Source organism: Melanerpes formicivorus, unplaced genomic scaffold, assembly GCF_026170545.1.
Source record: "Melanerpes formicivorus ecotype bairdi unplaced genomic scaffold, bMelFor1.0.p_v2 SCAF_1, whole genome shotgun sequence".
NCBI classification, from domain to species: domain Eukaryota; kingdom Metazoa; phylum Chordata; class Aves; order Piciformes; family Picidae; genus Melanerpes; species Melanerpes formicivorus.
Window position 1 is genome coordinate 42,389,272 of NW_027142353.1, and position 17,509 is coordinate 42,406,780.

The 17,509-nt window shown below is 43.5% G+C and overlaps 1 protein-coding gene across 3 annotated transcripts; it reads left to right on the forward strand.

The window, feature by feature from the left end:
- The first annotated feature begins 2,143 nt into the window (after positions 1 to 2,143).
- On the forward strand, positions 2,144 to 10,437 carry AKAP17A (A-kinase anchoring protein 17A). 3 transcript variants are annotated; one of them, XM_068141463.1, is made up of 5 exons: positions 2,144 to 2,226; positions 2,607 to 3,828; positions 5,951 to 6,099; positions 7,210 to 7,450; positions 8,600 to 10,437. In XM_068141463.1, the coding sequence occupies exons 2-5, from the start codon at positions 3,067 to 3,069 to the stop codon at positions 9,530 to 9,532; spliced, it is 2,085 nt and encodes a 694-aa protein (XP_067997564.1). In that variant the 5' UTR covers positions 2,144 to 2,226; positions 2,607 to 3,066; the 3' UTR covers positions 9,533 to 10,437. The 3 variants fall into 3 exon arrangements, with proteins under 3 accessions (XP_067997564.1, XP_067997557.1, XP_067997575.1); XM_068141474.1 differs by lacking the exon at positions 2,144 to 2,226 and having other exon boundaries at positions 2,320 to 2,723; positions 3,086 to 3,828; XM_068141456.1 differs by lacking the exon at positions 2,144 to 2,226 and having other exon boundaries at positions 2,318 to 3,828.
- The last annotated feature ends 7,072 nt before the right edge of the window (positions 10,438 to 17,509 follow it).

Here is a 17,509-nt window from a genome sequence, read left to right on the forward strand (position 1 = left end):
GAAAGGTGAGGTGCCAACATGTCTGAAGACTGGCCAGGTCAAGAGTGCAGGTTTTGTCTCAGTCTTGATGGAGAGGGGTGGGAGTGTGCTGGGGAATATATCAGAACTCCCTCCCATTCCCATCTCAGAGAGCACCTCTAGCAAACTCGCTATGCGCCCAGCGCTGTATTGCCTTTATTTTATAATAAACTGGTTATAAATTTTCAGCAGTGAGTTCATTTCTCACATACACAATGTTGCACTTGGATATCATCCCTTACTGGTGTTTACTTTTCCTGTTCATCCTTCCTCTTCTTGGTGGGTGTGATGCTCTTGCTTCTCTGACTTTCACTTCAGACTCTGAAACCTGAAGAAAGATATTTTATCTACTCATTCAGGTATCTCACTACAGTGAAAAAAACTCCCCAAATTAAAAAAAGACACATCTGCTCAATGCAGAGGACTGCATTTGAACAGAGATACCATCCGCTCTCCACACTGCATCGTGATGCTTGATTACATCTTTTAAAAACTATATGCATCACAATTATCACTAATTATTCTTGCCTATATGTTTTACAATATTATTAAATGTATGGCTTGTAACAGTTCTTCCAAATGTGTCAGAAAATTAGTTTATGAAAGCTGTCATAGTTGTGGCTGATGTCAGGGCATGGGTAACCTTAGTTCTGACAGCTTGTAGCTTTTCAGAGTATTAACTCTCTGAATTAAAAGTACAGAATATTTCTGAAACAGTCTCAAGGAGTGGGGCTATCATTATGCACAGCATTCAAAATCTTCACCATATGCATTGTCTCACTGCCCTGCTACTGAAAGTCTTTGGAACATAACTAGGCCTGCTTTGTGCACTCCCAAGTGCAAGTTTGTAGAAAAAGGTGTAACATACTATTCAGGTGCTTTCAGACTCTAAGCACAAACTATTTCAAGCTCCTGTATGGTAGCAGTCGTTCATGATCCTGCCTTTACGCTAGCACTTAACTAAATCATGAAAAAGGTGTTGGGCCAGCAGTTACCAGCATCTGCAATGTGAAATAGAACCTCTGCACAACAACTGTGGTCTTGCTGCAGCTGCAGAATTGATGGTGACTTCCTGCACTGAATGTTTTCTTTGGTACTTCAAAGTAGTTGTTTCCACACAGTGGTTAGCACCAGTCTACCACTGAAAGTTACTGCAGTTCCAATTTCTCAAGTTGTTGGAGTTTATCAAAGGTGTGACCTGTTTTAAAACACGGGAGCAGGGACATGAAGGTGCTATAGTGGGTGAATCCCTGGATGAGAGCAGGAGGTTGGCAGCAGCAGCAGAAACAGCTTGTGGGCTAGGGATGAGCATTCAGAAAATTCAGATAGGTAGGTGGGGGCATGCAGCTACAGTCCATGTTGAAACTGAGTCCTCTGATAATGTGAGACCACATACCTGGACAGTGGTGATGCAGGGAACGGAGGCAAGCATTCTCCTGTGCCTATGTGGCACCTTTGGCATCTCTCACTTGCAGAGACCCCGAGTGTCAGGAATCTGCTGATGGTAAAGGATGACACTGAAGACTGAATTCAGTCTTCACTCACATGTGTACTGCCATTGGGGATGCTGTAGGGTCTCCAGCGTGACCTTCAACTGAGAGTGCAGTCAGGCTTCCTGCAGGTCATGTGGCATATCTTCCAGGACCATATATGTAGTTTTGCTATCTTTCAGCATCTCAAACAGCACTAGGAACTTGTGTTTATGCAACTAAACTATGCAGGGTTGATTTGTGTTGTTCTTTCATGAATACAGGATTTGGATTTGTTCTCAAAAAAAAAAACCAAAAAACAAAACAACCATGCACGATTGGAAACGTGCAGTAAGTAGCAAGCTGAAGGCTGGTAGCTGGTGACCTCCAGTACACCATTGCTGTCCTCCATGCAGTGCGGTGGCCTCCGGCAGGGTTTCTGTGTTCTTGTTCCGCTGAATGTCTCTGTGGGAAAGCAAAGAACAAGGGCTACAGATTCACCCCAAGGTAGCCGTCTTTCTTTTCAGCCCCCACACTCCCGCCCCGCCACCAGGCGCCGCTGCCACACCGCTGCCATAGAGACGGCATCCATCGAGTGCGCCCGCCCCCTTGCGGGGAGCGTTCCACCAGGCGGAAGCGGAAGCGGCCCATGCGGACCACGGAGGGGCAGGGTCTGGCACGGGCCCGCGGCGGCGGGGACAGCGTGCGCGGGGGTGTCGGCCCACCCCGTGGGCTGCGGGTGAGGCGGGCGCGGGCAAGGTACCTCCGGGAAACTGGGGGCCTGTGCGGTGCGGCTGGGCTCCGGCGGTCGGGGAACGTGTAGGGGAGGCGGCGGCGGAGGGTGCCCCATTCGGCCCGGCCCGCTAGCGTCGGAGAGGGAAACGGGGCTTCCTCGCCGGCGTCTTCCGGGCTTCTCGCCTCGCCACCTGGGCTCATCCCGTAGAGGGCAGCTGCCAGCCTTCCCGCGGGCAGGTCGTGCGGCCGGTTGTGGTCGCTGGCTCCGGTGTTGCTCAAGGCGCTCTCCCGCTTTGTACGGCTGCGGCTCCTCACCACCGCTCGGTGGGAGGGCGGTGGGGTTTAAGGCGTTTACATAAAAGAGACGTTTTTTTCTCGTTGCAGACACCAGAACGTGGGATCCGCCTCGGCGCTAGCCTGCTGGGGTTTACTGGTTGTTAAGTAGACTTCAAAGCGGTGTGACATCGCTCCACCAGTTTCTTCCTTCCTTCTTGAGAAAGGGTAGCTGCTTTCTGAGCCATCACATACCAACTTCATGTATTCCTAAGATTGTCATCAGCTTCTTAGTTTTGTTTGTTGTGTTTTTTTCCCCCCGAGACTTTACTGAGGTTTAATTACTTATAGGCTGTAGTGGTTATAAAGTAATTTAAGATGTTTGTATTACTCAGTTTTAACTCTGTATTTGACTCTTATATTAAGAAACATTGTTTTACCTTGGGAAAGGTTAGGTGGCCGAAAAGTTCTATTATTTACGGATAAGGGCTATTTTATTTGACTACTGTTGGCCTGCAACTTAAACTTGCATCTTTTATTTTTTTTTTTTATCCTATGCTTTTTCTGTGTTATGGCTGCTGCAACAATAGTTCATGATACATCAGAAGCTGTAGAGCTCTGTGCTCCCTGTGGGTTATACCTTAAGCCCATTACAAAAATGACCATCAGTGTGGCACTTCCTCAGCTGAAACAACCAGGAAAATCCATTTCGAACTGGGAAGTGATGGAAAGATTGAAAGGGATGGTGCAAACTCATCAGTTTTCCACTCTGCGGATTTCTAAAAGCACAATGGATTTCATCCGGTTTGAAGGAGAGGTTGAAAACAAAAGTTTGGTTAAGTCTTTTCTGGCATGCCTTGATGGCAAGACAATAAAGCTCAGCGGCTTCTCAGACATTCTAAAAGTCCGTGCTGCAGAATACAAGATTGACTTTCCAACCAGACATGACTGGGACTCGTTTTTCCGTGATGCGAAAGATATGAACGAAACTCTGCCCGGGGAAAGGCCAGATACTATTCACTTAGAGGGCTTACCTTGTAAGTGGTTTGCAGCTAAGGACTCTGGCTCGGAAAAGCCAAGCGAAGAAGTCCTTATCAAAGTTTTCAGGAGTTTTGGAGAAATACGTAATGTGGACATCCCCATGCTGGACCCTTACAGAGAAGAAATGACTGGCAGAAATTTTCACACGTTTTGTTTTGGAGGCCATTTAAATTTTGAAGCTTATGTTCAGTATCAAGAATATGCTGGTTTCATTAAGGCCATGAATGCCCTGCGAGGGATGAAGCTGATGTATAAAGGAGATGATGGCAAAGCAGTGGCTTGCAACATAAAGGTGAGAAGCTTAGGGTTTTATATGGGAACCCATGTGAAAGACATAGTACAACTGGGTGGTGCTTCTCTAGTGCTTAAAATCTATATATACTGTAGATGGTATGAACAGCACTACTGTAATCTTATGGAACAGCTGCAATAGAATTTCTAAAAGAATGTGGTGGAGAAAAAAGGTGTTAGACAAAACGAGTGGGATTTTGCCTTTTTTTTTAAACAATACAGTCTTTTAGAACAATACAGTTCTAGAAATGAAAACTTGATGAAAGGACCAAGTATATGAACTTGATGTGGATTTATAAATCTTGTCATTTCACTTAAAATTTTAGTTCTGTTCAAGTTCAGATGTATTTCACCAGGAGGCTGCCTTTAAAGCTCATTGTTTTCTCCTGTGTTCACTACGAATAGAAATTCGGGAAGAGAATTTCACAGCCTCTGTATTTGGTCTCTGTGTTTAATAATGAGGTCTACCAGACAAGTATCAGAACTATGCAGTTCAATAGCAGGGGGCCTGTACGGTCTGGGGAATACACAGTTAAGCAGTGGTGCAGTTCACACCCAGAAAGGTCTCATGAATATTTAAATTATAATGTTAGTCTGTAACACAGTTTCCTGTGAATGCAGTCTGCTTTGTTCTCAATATTTACATACTGAGTTTTCCAGATTGTTTTTTCTGTAACCTCATTGTCTTAGAAAATAGAACCATGACAGGAGAGAACAAGACAGCCTGTTCAGGTGTAGTATCTGTGAAAGCATAGCCTGAAGAAAACTTGGCTTTGGCATGTTTGGAGGTGGTTTGTGCATTTACATATTGGTTAAATGAAATGTTTGTGAATGCTGAATAGTCATTCATCAAATCAGAAAGTGTATTTCAGGAAAAAGTTTGAGTGCTCCTCTCTGTAATGTGGGCGTGCAAATACTTATTTACATAGTAGATAAGTCAGTATTAAGATACCATAGTCTTTCATCTTGTTATCAAAGTCTGTGAATTGGAGCATAGAAACTTTTTGGACTTCGACCCTCAAAAGTTTTCAGGGGGATGTGAAATTCAAACTGCCACTTATATGCAGGGGATCAGGGTTCCAAATTTAGTTTGTCCATGCAAGCAGAAGCATTCCTTCTCAGCAGCTGCCCTGGAGATTGATAGGAAAGAGATAGGGCTGTGTTTGTGACTGTGATGTCAGGATAGCTCTCTTTTGTACAAGGTCACGACACTTTCTGTTCCTTTGTTTAGCTTTAGTTCTTTTAGCCTGCTAGTGAAATGTCATTTCACTAGAGCCTGGGTGAATTCAATTGCAGAGTATATGCTTCTTGTGCTCTGCCACTTAGTTCGCAATGATGGGCCTGTGGGAATGTATCACAGACTCCTGCCTGCAGACGCACACGTGGATTATGTGGGATGAAAAGAGTAGCACACAAGGGCTGTGATGTCTACTGATGTCCTGTTCCAGCATGCAGCTGGAGATGGCCAGGGTGTACTTGTATGTCCTGTAAGTTAATCATTTTCCCAGGTCTCATTTCTCAGATATGTGTAACTTCTTTTCTCTTGTGTACCCAGTCTCAAATTTGGAGCTTCAGTCCAGTTTACCTCAGTTTGGGAATCTTGGTGTTAGCACTGGTGGGGACACAGTTAAACCAGATGCTGCTGAATATTGTAGAACTGTTTCTTTTTCTGAACTTAAGTATTGCAGTTTCAGACAGAAAGGAATGCCTTTATTTAAGTCCATTTCTACCTAGTGCTGTGCAGTCCCTAATTAGCATACATGAGTTGAAAGAGTTCTCCATGCGCTTCTGACCGGTAAAAACATTGGGCGGCCAAGGCCTAAACTACACAAGGATGTACTTCTGGATGTCAGGTGCACAAAAGTGTAAACTGGCACCTGATTGTGTTAATGTGCAGGCATTTAGTTCCCAGTTACCTGGTTATAGTACTCCTGTGCTTGCTCTAGGTTCACAGAGAAGGTCCCTTTGTTTTGAAAAACATTAGACATTTCTGTTTGTACTAACGCTGTGGTCTGGATACCTTTGTGCTAGGTTAAAATGGCTGGGGGGTTGTTTAGGTTATAGGGAATTGGGAATTTATCTCTTTGTCTAGTTAAAACTGTTTTCAATCCTATCTTGTAAAGGTTTCTTTTGACTCGACAAAACACCTCAGTGATGCATCAATAAAAAAACGTCAGCTTGAAAGGCAAAAGCTTCAAGAGCTTGAAAAACAGAGAGAAGAACAAAAACGTAGAGAGAAAGAAGCTGAGGAAAAACAAAAAGAGGAAGAAAGGTATATATTGCTTATTGCTGAATTACATTTTCAACAGTCAGGCATAACAAAGCTGTGGATGCTACTTCACATCAGCATCAATAGATAAAAACTAACTAAATGCAAGTTTCCTTTCCAAGATCTATTCCTGTAGCTAAAGTGAAGCATTTAAACTGAGCGAGAATATTGTGGTCCTTTAAAGGAAATGGGATTCAGGGATTATGAGATTTCAAAAAGATTGTTTTACACTTCTTTTTTTCTTTTTTTTTCTTGAACTGTAATTCCAAGACCTGAGAAGGTAGATGTTGTGTAGCCATTCTGATGGAAAAACGTGCAGAACTGAAAATAATGCACTAGCTCTACTTCTAAGCAAAAGCCATTTTAAAGCCCATTTGGTCTTAGCATCATATTTTTTCTGGGAAAAGGATGGGATACAGGTGTATATCCACAGGGTTTTAAGAAAATGTCTAGGGGTGGAAATATCCTAAGACAGCTATCTAGAAGACAAACGCGAAAGGAGCACAGTTTCAGAGACTGTATGGTGTCCATTTGCCTTGATGTATATAAATTCTCATTGCTTAATGCTTAGATATTAAACAGTTTCTGAAACTGTTTAAATAACTGAAAAGTTATTTAGATTATCGCTAATGTTTACTTCAAAATACCAAATCTGCAAAACACTCAGTTTCCTAAAAATTGTGCCATTAGACATCTGACCTCAGAAATCCTGGGCCTCTTACATAAGCTGCCAGTTTGTCCTAATTGACTGAAATAAAACCTACCAACCTCATACATACTAATTGGCATGATAATTTTCTTCTCACTATGAAGATCGACTGCCCAGCTACCTGACGTACTGTTATTGTCTCTGGTCTGATTGGATTATAAAACAATTAAAATTTTGTTGCAGTCATGTTTGTATTTCAACTTGGTTTTAAATATTGGCAGGCTGGTGATTTAGGCTGGCACAACTAAATGGTTAAAATGTTCACTGTTTTCTGCTTTGGTTTTTCACTAATCAACAAAGCGTACTTAGAAAGAAATCTGCTCAAAGTAGAAAGTATATTTTTTTTATGTAGACTATACGTCATAACTACCTTAGATAAGGTAAAAATATTGATCTCTTTTTAGGAAGCAGAGAGAATTTGAAGAATATGAGCGAGAGAGGAAAAGAGAAGAAAAGTTGCGTAAGAGAGAACAGAAACAGAAAGATCGTGAAGTTCGACGAAACAAAAAGCAGCTTGAAAAGCTTCAAGCTGAAGAACAGAAAAAACTGCAAGAGAAGATAAAGTTAGAAGAAAGGAAGCTCCTTTTAGCTCAAAGAAATCTTCAGTCCATTAGACTAATTGCAGAACTGCTAAGCAGGGCAAAGGTAACTTCAGTATTTATTTCAGAAGCTAATGAAAAGCCTAGCAGAACAAAACCCTTCTGACTTGAGAGAGGGGATGAGGAGTGCTGTTCATTTAACGACAGTTGTAGTGCCTCTCCAGATGCTAATCCTTAGACAAAAAATTTTTAAAAGTGCAATGGAACAGTATTTCTCCCTTGTTAAAATGTGCACATGTAGGTAAATGGAAGAGTGAACTTGAACCTCTACTCCTGAATATAGTTTTTTTACATGTGAGATAATTCGTAGGCTTGCTTTTAAGTCCAGTAAATGTGATAGTGTCAGCTAATCACAGAGAATAAGATACAAGACTCCTTATTTCTAATTCTTCTAATTCCACTTTTGGCGCTGTTTCCTGTGTGGATTTCAGCACTTCCATTACCTGTTCTTTGCAGTTTCAGAAAAGGAGCTTCCATTATTTGATATTTGCAAATGTGCAGAATGATTTTTCTGTAGGAGGAGTACTCTCCGCTAAGGTTTCAAATGTTAGATTGTGTCTTTAACAGCATAGTAAATTTTCACTGAAGCAGAATGCCATTTGCTTAAGATTTTTTCTGTAGAAATAAGAAACTGTGTGGCAAAGCACAGATGTTTTTTTTCCTTTATACCAGAGTACCTCAGGAGTGGCTTTGAACTCAGTTAAATGCTATGAGAACATAGCGTTTAACTGACTATGTTCTTGAATGCTATGAGCACGGAGAAATACTTCTTGCAAGCTTTCTAAATATGTATTTCTGAAATAGTTTGATTAGCACCTTCAGATGCATTGTAATACTTCAAATTTCACATGTTGTTTTAGCTTCTGTGCCACTCTTGTTACATTAAGTAGTCCTAAAATACAAGCTTTATTTTTGCCTTGAGAAACAGCCATGATAAATTAACACCCAAAAGAGTTTGTGGACTAATACCAGTACTTTATGTCAACAGTTGTGTGTTAGTAGGGTTTTTTGTTTGATTGCATTGGTTTTTTTTCCCTTCAAGAGGGAAACAACAGCTTTATGTTGGGATGGTTAAGTTCTGTTTGTTAGATTTTGTTTTCTTGCTGTATTGCTACTTTGGTAGGATTTGGAAGCATAAGCAAGTCTATAGATAATTATTGTGTTCACTCTTATCTTTCCCTTGACTCTCTTTCAGACAGTAAAGCTTTTGGAGCAAGAACAAAATGAAGAAAAGATTCGTCTTCAGCAGTTAGAGGAGAGGCGAAGGCTCCAGGAGGCTGAGCTCAAACGTGTGGAAGAGGAAAAAGAGAGAGCACTGGGGTTGCAGAGAAAAGAAAAAGAACTGAGGGAGAAGCTGCTGAACAATCTTCTGAGCAAGAAAATGGATGCAGTTAACCAAAACAAAGAAGAAACCGAAGCATCTCAGTCTGATACGCCAAAAACTCCTAGTGGTGTTCCACACACTGTGTCATCCAGCTGCATCACTTCTACCTCAGGACAGGCTGTTGCAGGCAAACTGACTTCTGGCTCTCAAAGAGAAGCAGCATCCCCTGAGAGTGTAAACACTCAATGCAACTATTTGAATGGCAATATTCATGACAACGTTCATGTCAAAGAAGGTCAGAAACTTCATACTACAAACTCTGAGAGGTGTTCTGAAAAGGGAAGTTCAGGGGTGCTTTCATGTGTTCCTATCAGTAACCAGCAGCACAAGAGCCTTTCTAGCTACGAGCAGAATACCTACGGGAAGGACTCACATTGTGAGCAGGGCAAACGCAGCGCAGAGACAAGGAGAAGAAAGAGCCGTTCGTATATCAGCGTAAACGCTGATGAAGGTAAGGGTAAACGAGAGAGGAGCAGACATAGAAGAGATGTGAGTTACCAGGAGGAAAAGCGCAGGAGAGAAAGGAGGTATTACAGACATTCGAGCAGAAGTTACAGTCCCCGACGAAGCCATAGTCCTCGTGGAAGGAGCATAAGCCCCAGACGCTCACGGTACAGAAGAACTCGCAGTAGTGAACGTAAACGAGACAGAAGAGAAAGAAGTCATAGTCACAGAAGTGTGAGCAGGAGACGAAGGCACCGGAGGAGATCACCAAGTAAGCAAAGGAGTACTTGGAGTGGGTAATGGAGGCCCTGGCTTCTTGTAAAGGCTCTGCTTGGACAAAAGGGCCTGAAAGTTGTGAACGAGACCTTGCCAGTGTGACTGCTATAGAAAATGTGTTTGTTTCAACCAATGTTAAGTTACATCTAGTCCCTGAAATCAAGAAAATAGATGTAAACACATGTGCTTGTGCTTGAGTTCCTACAGTGCTCAAGGCCAACCTGTTTTCTTCATTTTCAGATTTCTAAACCTCAATTTTAGTCAGTTTAGTTTTTATCTCCATATCACCTAATTTGGCTTGAGAAATACAGGGGTGCCACCTATAGGAACTCCAGATGTAACAAGCTATTACATGCTGGTTTGATTTAAAATTATTTCTGGTGCATTTGGTGAAATCATATTTAACAGGGGTAGGGTTTTTTGCTGGTTGAGATGTATAGCAGAACTTTGATACAGTTTTTAAAACTGACTAAAGATATGCTATGATTCCTTCATGTGTCTGTCTGGTGCCAAGCTTTGTGGCCCAGATTATTCTGGCATGTCATGCTGTTTGTATAATAATACTTTCCACCTGGGAGAGGCACACTGATGCAGAAAGTAAGAAGCAGTGGTTAAATGCCTGAAAATTGTTCTGTTAGTCTGTTGATATATTTGGCTTTGTAATAACTTCAGGTGGTATAGAGCCACTTGAAACATTTTTTCAGGTACATGCAGAGCTAGCCATTGTCTTTTGAATAAGGGGCCTTCTTGCTAAGTTATTTTTACTGCGTTGTTGGAAACTAAGGCTGCAGTGTCTCTTGTTAATTCCACTTAAAAATACTTTTGCTTCTAAAATGCAGCTCAGGAATATTAAAAGTTATAACGTTACAGTGAAAGAGTTTATTTTGCCTTTTTGTGGTAAAATTAAAAAGAAAACTGCTTCCAGTGAACTGAAGTTGCCGTCTTCATGTCAGAGTATCTGCAGAAGTGTTGTATGAGAACACGTGTTAAAAAAAAAAATCACTCAACACATTTGAATAATGAAGCTCAGTCACTCTTCTTGTTGGTCCTGTTATGTACAACTATGTCAACTGTTAATTGAGCAGGATATGTGCTCTTTATTGACAGCCTTTGGATGCCATTTTCCACACACCGATGCATAATACCAAGTGCATCTCTTTCCTGGCGTGCCTGAGGAGCATATTGGTGCTTCATCTCGTGGCTCCTGGCTGGCTGAGTTTGTCTGCATTGTTTTCAGTGAATCCACGCAGGGTTTGTTTCTTGCTGGACTACACTGCTGAAATCTTTGTAGTTACGAAAGGAAAGGTAGACATTCTTTTATCTTCCTGGCAATTCATTTTTTTAAAGGTGAGTTTCACCATTGTCCTGGGGACTGGGAGCCACAACAATTGTCACCTCAACACCACCAAAATCTTGAAGTCTGAGCAGTTGCTTTCTGTAGAGAGTTAATTTTTCTGACATTGTTGAAAGTGTTAAAAGCTTGTAAAGCTTGTTTACCTGAAGATAAATTAATCTTTAATAATGATTTAGCTAAAATCTAACCTAATGTTGGTTGAGCTCGAGAAGGCTACTGGGATGCCTGTGTAAATACATGCAATTCTGCTTAGCCTGCTCTTAAATACTGACACATTGTCCATGGTAACACCACTTTACTTTTTTTTTTTTTTTTACAAAGGCATTCTATCTGGAGTTATGTGTAAAATTCACATGGTGAATGGTCATCAATGACTCGAAGCTCAGAATTAGATTCTTACTAGTGTTTCCACTGGGACTGATATCTTGGGTGGGGGTCGTGATGTTTTACTTACGTAATAGGTGAGATGGTAGTTTATAATGCTACTTTCAGGAAGTCATCAAGCTATGAATGCAGTGTCATTGCCAAGGCTGGAAGCAGTTAAAGCAGTGGCAGTCACCATAAAAAAAAGTCATACTAGAAGAATCTGACAGATATTGTTGTTACAAATAAAGGCTGTGGTTGTTAGGGTTGTTTGTGGTTTTTTTTCTCCAGAGAAGACACCAAGAGCAGGTTTCATGTTCCATGCTAAAATGATTAAATTCCAAAAGCTCCCCTCATCTTTAGGGCAATTTAGGAGGCTATAGAAGTTAGTTGTGATGAGGATGTTCAGCTGTTGTGCTCTCACAATCATTCAGCTTAACACACCATATCCAGCACTGACTTCATACAATATCCTGAAGTACAGTAACTTAAAATAGCTCAGTTGTTTATAGTGCTTGTATTATTTCTTTTCACAGCATCTTTAGGAGGAAAAGGCTGAAAGTGCTTTGAAGCTACTTGCAGATGGTTACTTACCAAAATGCAAAAGGAATATGGAAGAAGCCCTCTTTCAGTCGGCCAGCTGAACACAATCAAAATCTCTTAAAAATCCTAGTACTTGGACTTGCTCATTGCAGAGTTTTATCTAGTATAATACTTTGCAGTATTGTTGCTTCAAGGAATGTGTTTTGCATCAAAGCACTCCAAAACTTTTTCCATGCAGAATCCTCTGGAATGGATATTGCATGATCTTTGTACTACATCCTGCTGTGGTAGAGTTAGCTTTTTCCACAGCTGACAGCGTGGTGCTGTGTTTTAGATTTGTGACAGTGTTTATAGGACACCAGTTGCAGTGTAAGGCTTGCGCAGTGTCAAGGCATTTCTCAAGCTTTCTCATTTTGTGCACACCAAAACCCATAGGCTGAGGATGGGAGGGGACACAGCTGGGACAGCTGACCCCAACTGACCAAAGATACTTTGTGCCATATGGCATCACACTAAACAGTAAAAATAGACTTCTGTCTTTCTAAGGTAAGTCATTGCTTCAAGACTGGCTGGGTATTAGTTGGCTTGTGGTCTTCATTGATCTTGGACTTTGAGCTTCAAGGAAACAGACTTGAAACTAATCTCTTAATAAGGTCATAAATATAAATTACACCATGCCAAATACCCTTTTTGCAGGTTTTTATTTTGGCGGACATAAGTGCTTTTACTACTGTAAAAGCTTCACTGATGGTAATTTTTGATAGTAAACAATTCCCCTTTGTTTTGTACATTTCTACCAAGTTATCTTTTAGGAGTTTTAGTGTTTCAAATGAAGGAACCTAGGATAGGATAGAATAGACCAGGTTGGAAGAGACCTTCAAGATCATCGCATCCAACCTATTATCCAACACCACCTAATCAACTAAACCATACAACCAAGCACCCTATCAAGTCTCCTCCTCAACACCTCCACGATGGTGACTCCACTACCTCCCCAGGCAGCCCATTCTAAGGGACAGTCACTCTCTCTGTGTGGAATTTCTTCCTAACCTCCAGCCTAAACCTCCCCTAGTGCAGCTTGAGACTGTGTCCTCTTGTTCTGGTGCTGGTTGCCTGGGAGAAGAGACCAACCCCCACCTGTCTACAACCACCCTTCAGGTAGTTGTAGAGAGCAATAAGGTCTCCTCTTAGCCTCCAGGCTAAGCAGCCCCAGCTCCCTCAGCCTCTCCTCACAGGGCTTGTGTTCCAAGCCCCTCACCAACTTTGTTTCCCTTCTCTGCCCATGTTCCAGCAAGTCAACATCCTTCCTAAACTGAGGGACTCAGATCTGGACACAGGACTCAAGGTGTGGCCTAGCCAGTGCAGTGTACAGGGGCAGAATGACCTTCCTGCTCCTGCTGGCCACACTGTTCCTGATACAGTCCAGGATGCCATTGGCCCTCTTGGCCACCTGGGCACACTGCAGGCTCATGTTCAGCCTACCATTGACCAGTACCCCCAGGTCCCTCTCTACCTGGCTGCTCTCCAGCCACTCTGACCCCAGCCTGTAGCATTGCATGGGGTTGTTGTGGCCAATGTGCAGAACCCGGCACTTGGATGTGCTAAATCTCATGCCGCTGGATTCTGCCCATCTGTCCAGCCTGTCGAGGTCCCTCTGCAGAGCCTCTCCACCCTCCAGCAGATCAACTCCTGCCCCCAGCTAGGTGTCATCTGCAAATTTACTGATGATGGGTTCTAGCAGGCTTCACAATGGCTTCTAGAAGTAACAGATACTTTTCTTTTCTGGAAGAGTGGTGTCATGCCACTGCTTAAATCTTACCTGATTGCTTGGATTTGCAAGACGTGACTTTCAGGAGCTGTCTAAAGCAGATAAAATTACTCTGTTATTTTTCTTCCATTTCTGTGTTATGTCTTTTAAGAGACCTCGGATTCATATGAAAAGATAAGTACTTAATGTCTGTACTGCTTTAGATGCTTTAAAGCAAGGTCTTTTGAAATCAACTTCAAACTTTGATCAACAGACTTTGGTCTAATTAATGAAGGAGTTACAATAATCTACAGTACAGTTCTTGTTTAATTATTTAATTTACACTGATAAAATCACACTGCAGTCACAGGTTGTGACAGATACTAAAGAAACTGAAGACTACACAATTTGGGCACTAATAGTTATCAAAGACATACTGAATAAATAGTTCTGAAACATTAAATTTTTGTTAATATGATTCAATGTGAAGATAGAGTCTGACTTAGCTGATACCTCTACTTTCAGACCCTTAGCTGCTGGGAATCCAATCCAGTGAGAATGAATGTCTGAAAAGATACCTACCTATTTACCTCCAAAACTGGTCAGTGAGGATTATGTAGCAGTAGCAATCTGATCCAGGCTTACTGTGACTTGAATGTTACTTACATCCCATTGCATCAAAATTACATGTTGTATTCCATTTGTCTGTCAATACTCCGGGCTTGATGTTGTTTTTGTGTCTGTTTCCCTTGGTTGTAAGCAGGAATTCACTAGTTTTATCAGAGCATGAAGCATCTGAGTTGAGCAAGACAATTAAGTGTTTCTTCACAATTGGAGAATCATAGAATTGTTAGGGTTGGAAGGGACCTCAAGGATCATCTACTTCCAACCCCCCTGCCATGGGCAGGGACTCCTCACCCTACATCAGGTTGCCCAGAGTCACATCCATCCCGGCCTTAAAAAACTCCAGGGATGATGCTTCTACCACCTTCCTGGGCAGTTTCTTTATATGCCCCCCCATTCTAGCTGTCCTTTCTTCCACTCCTTGTACAGTTTCTTTTTGTGTGACTGCATGTCCAGGAGCTCCTTGCTCATCCAGGCAGGTCTCCTAGCATTCTTTCCTGCTTTCCTCTTTGTGGGTATACTTTGCTCCTGGGCATGAAGAAGGTGATCCTTGAATACTGACCAGCTGTCCTGGGCCCCTCTTCCCTCTAGGACTATGTCCCACGATACTTTGGCCAGCAGATCTCAAAGTCTGTATGCCTAGAATCCAGGGTTACAAGCTTGGGATACATCCTCCTAGTTGCCCTGAGGATCTTAAATTCTATTGCTTCGTGGTCAGTGCAGCCAAGGCTATCCTTGAGTATCACATTGGTTACTATTCCTTCCCTACTGGTGACAATGAGGTCCAGCATAGCACCTTTTCTCAATGGTGTCTCTACCATTTGGAGGAAGAAGTTGTCATCTATGCATTCCAGGAACGTCCTGGAATGCTGGTACCTAGCTGTGTAGTCTCACCAGCAGATGTCAGGGTGATTGAAATCCCCCATGAGGACCAGGGCCTGTGAACATATCACAGACTCGCCAAGGTTGGAAGAGACCTCAAAGATCACAGAATCACAGAATCAGTGAGGTTGGAAAAGACCTCAGAGATCATCAAGTCCAACCTATCACCCAAAACCTCATCACTACTAGACCATGGCACCAAGTTCCATGTCCAGTCCCCTCTTGAACACCTCCAGGGATGGTGACTCCACCACTTCCCTGGGCAGCACATTCCAATGATGAATGACTCTCTCAGTGAAGAACTTTCTCCTCACCATGAGCCTAAACTTGCCCTGGCGTAGCTTGAGACTGTATCCTCTTGTTCTGGTGCTGGTTACCTTGGAGAAGAGACCAACCCCTTCCTAGCTACAACCACCCTTCAGGTAGTTGTAGAGAGCAATGAGGTCTCCCCTGAGCCTCCTCTTCTCCAGGCTAAACAATCCCAGCTCCCTCAGCCTCTCCTCATAGGGCTTGTGCTCAAGGCCTCTCATCAGCCTTGTTGCCCTTCTCTGGACATGTTCAAGTGTTTCGATGTCCTTCTTAAACTGAGGGGCCCAGAACTGGACAAAGTACTCAAGGTGTGGCCTAACCAGCACAGAGTACAGGGACACAATGACCTCCCTGCTCCTGCTGGCCACACTACTCTTGATGCAGGCCAGGATGCCATTGGCCTTCCTTGCCACCTGGGCACACTGCTGGCTCATGTTTAGGCAGCTGTCAATCAATACCCCCAGGTCCCTTTCATCCTGGCTGCTCTCCAGCCGCTCTGACCCCAGCATGTAGCACTGCATGGGGTTGTTGTGGCCAAAGTGCAGCACCTGGCACTTGGACTTGTTGAATACCATCCTGTTGGACTCTGCCCATCTCTCCAGTCGGTCAAGGTCCCTCTGCAGAGCCCTTCTACCCTCTAACAGATCAACACCTGCTCCCAACTTGATGTCATCTGCAAGTTTGCTGATGACTGACTCAATCCCCTCATCCAGGATGGGGCCCAGCACTGATCCCTGGGGGACACCACTGGTGACTGGCCACCAGCTGCATGTGGCACTGTTCGCCACCACTCTCTGGGCTCGGCCCTCCAGCCAGTTTCTAACTCAGCACAGAGTGTTGCTGGCCAAGCAAGCAGCTCGTGGGGGACAGTGTTCAAGGCCTTGCTGAAGTCCGGGTAGACTGCATCCACAGCCTTCCCCACATCCACCAGGCTGGTCACCTGATCATAAAAGGAGATCAGGTTGGAGGGGTAGGATCTGCCCTTCCTAAATCCATGTTGGCTGGACCTGAGCTCTTGGCCATCCTGCAGGTGCACAGTTATTGCCCCCAAGATGATCTGCTCCATAATTTTCCCTGGCACTGAGGTCAGGCTGACAGACTTGTAGTATGCAGGATCATCCATCCGACCCTTCTTGTGGATGGGCATCACACTGGCCAGTTTCCAGTCATCTGGGACCTCTCTGGTGAGCGAGGACTGGTGGAAAATGATGGAGAGAAGCTTGGCCAGCTCAAGTGCCAGCTGTCTCAGCACCCTAGGATGGATCCCATCTGGTCCCATGGACTTGTGAGTATCCAAGTGGCTCAGCACGTCCCAAACTAATTCCTCATGGATTTCTGGGGCAATACACTTCTCCCTGACCCCATCACCCAGCTCAGGAGGCCACTTGTCCTGAACTCCTCCTGCTTTACTGTTGAAAATTGAAGCAAAGAAGGTATTCAGGACTTGAGCTTTTTCCTCATCTTTAGTTACAGTGTTCCCCTCCAGGTCCAATAAGGAGTGGAGGTTCTTCTTGCCCCTCTTTTTAGCATTAATATATTTGTAAAAATGCTTTTTGTTATCTTTCACAGAGGTGGCCAGCTTGAGTTCTAACTTGGCCTTTGCCTCTCTAATTTTTCTCCTACATAATCTGACAACATCCTTAAACATATCAGGAGAAGCCTTCCTCTCCTTCCAAATGTGATACAGCCTCTTTTTTCCCCTTAATTCCTCCAGGAGCTGCTTGCTCATCCAGGCCGGTCACCTTCCCCGACTGCTCATCTTTCGGCACATGGGAACTGCCAGTTCCTGTGCCTTCAAGAGCTCCTGCTTGAAGTAGATCCAACCCTCCTTGACCCCTCGGTTCTTGAGGGCTGCTACCCAGGGAACTTTGCAAATAAGATTCTTAAACAGGCTGAAGTTTGCCCTCCAGAAGTCCAAGGTGAAGGTTCTGCTGGTGCTCCTCCCTATCTCCCTGCATATTGGAAACTTCACTATCTCGTGGTCACTGCACCCTAGGCAGCCTCCCATGATCACATCTCCCACCAGCCCTTCTCTATTGGAGAACAGCAGGTCAAGCAGAGCCTGAACCCTGGTCAGCTCACTTAACAGCTTCATCAGGAAGCAGTCCTCCATTCACTCCAGGAATTTTCTGGACTGCCTCCTCTCTGCTGAATTAAGTTCCCATCAGATATCTGGCAG

Excerpts from the sequence above, each read along its gene's own strand:
- AKAP17A (XM_068141463.1), top strand. The coding sequence starts at position 3,067 with ATGGCTGCTGCAACAATAGTTCATGATACATCAGAAGCTGTAGAGCTC. Across the intron at positions 3,829-5,950 it reads CAGTGGCTTGCAACATAAAG|GTTTCTTTTGACTCGACAAA; the intron begins GTGAGAAGCTTA and ends TATCTTGTAAAG. Across the intron at positions 6,100-7,209 it reads AAACAAAAAGAGGAAGAAAG|GAAGCAGAGAGAATTTGAAG; the intron begins GTATATATTGCT and ends ATCTCTTTTTAG.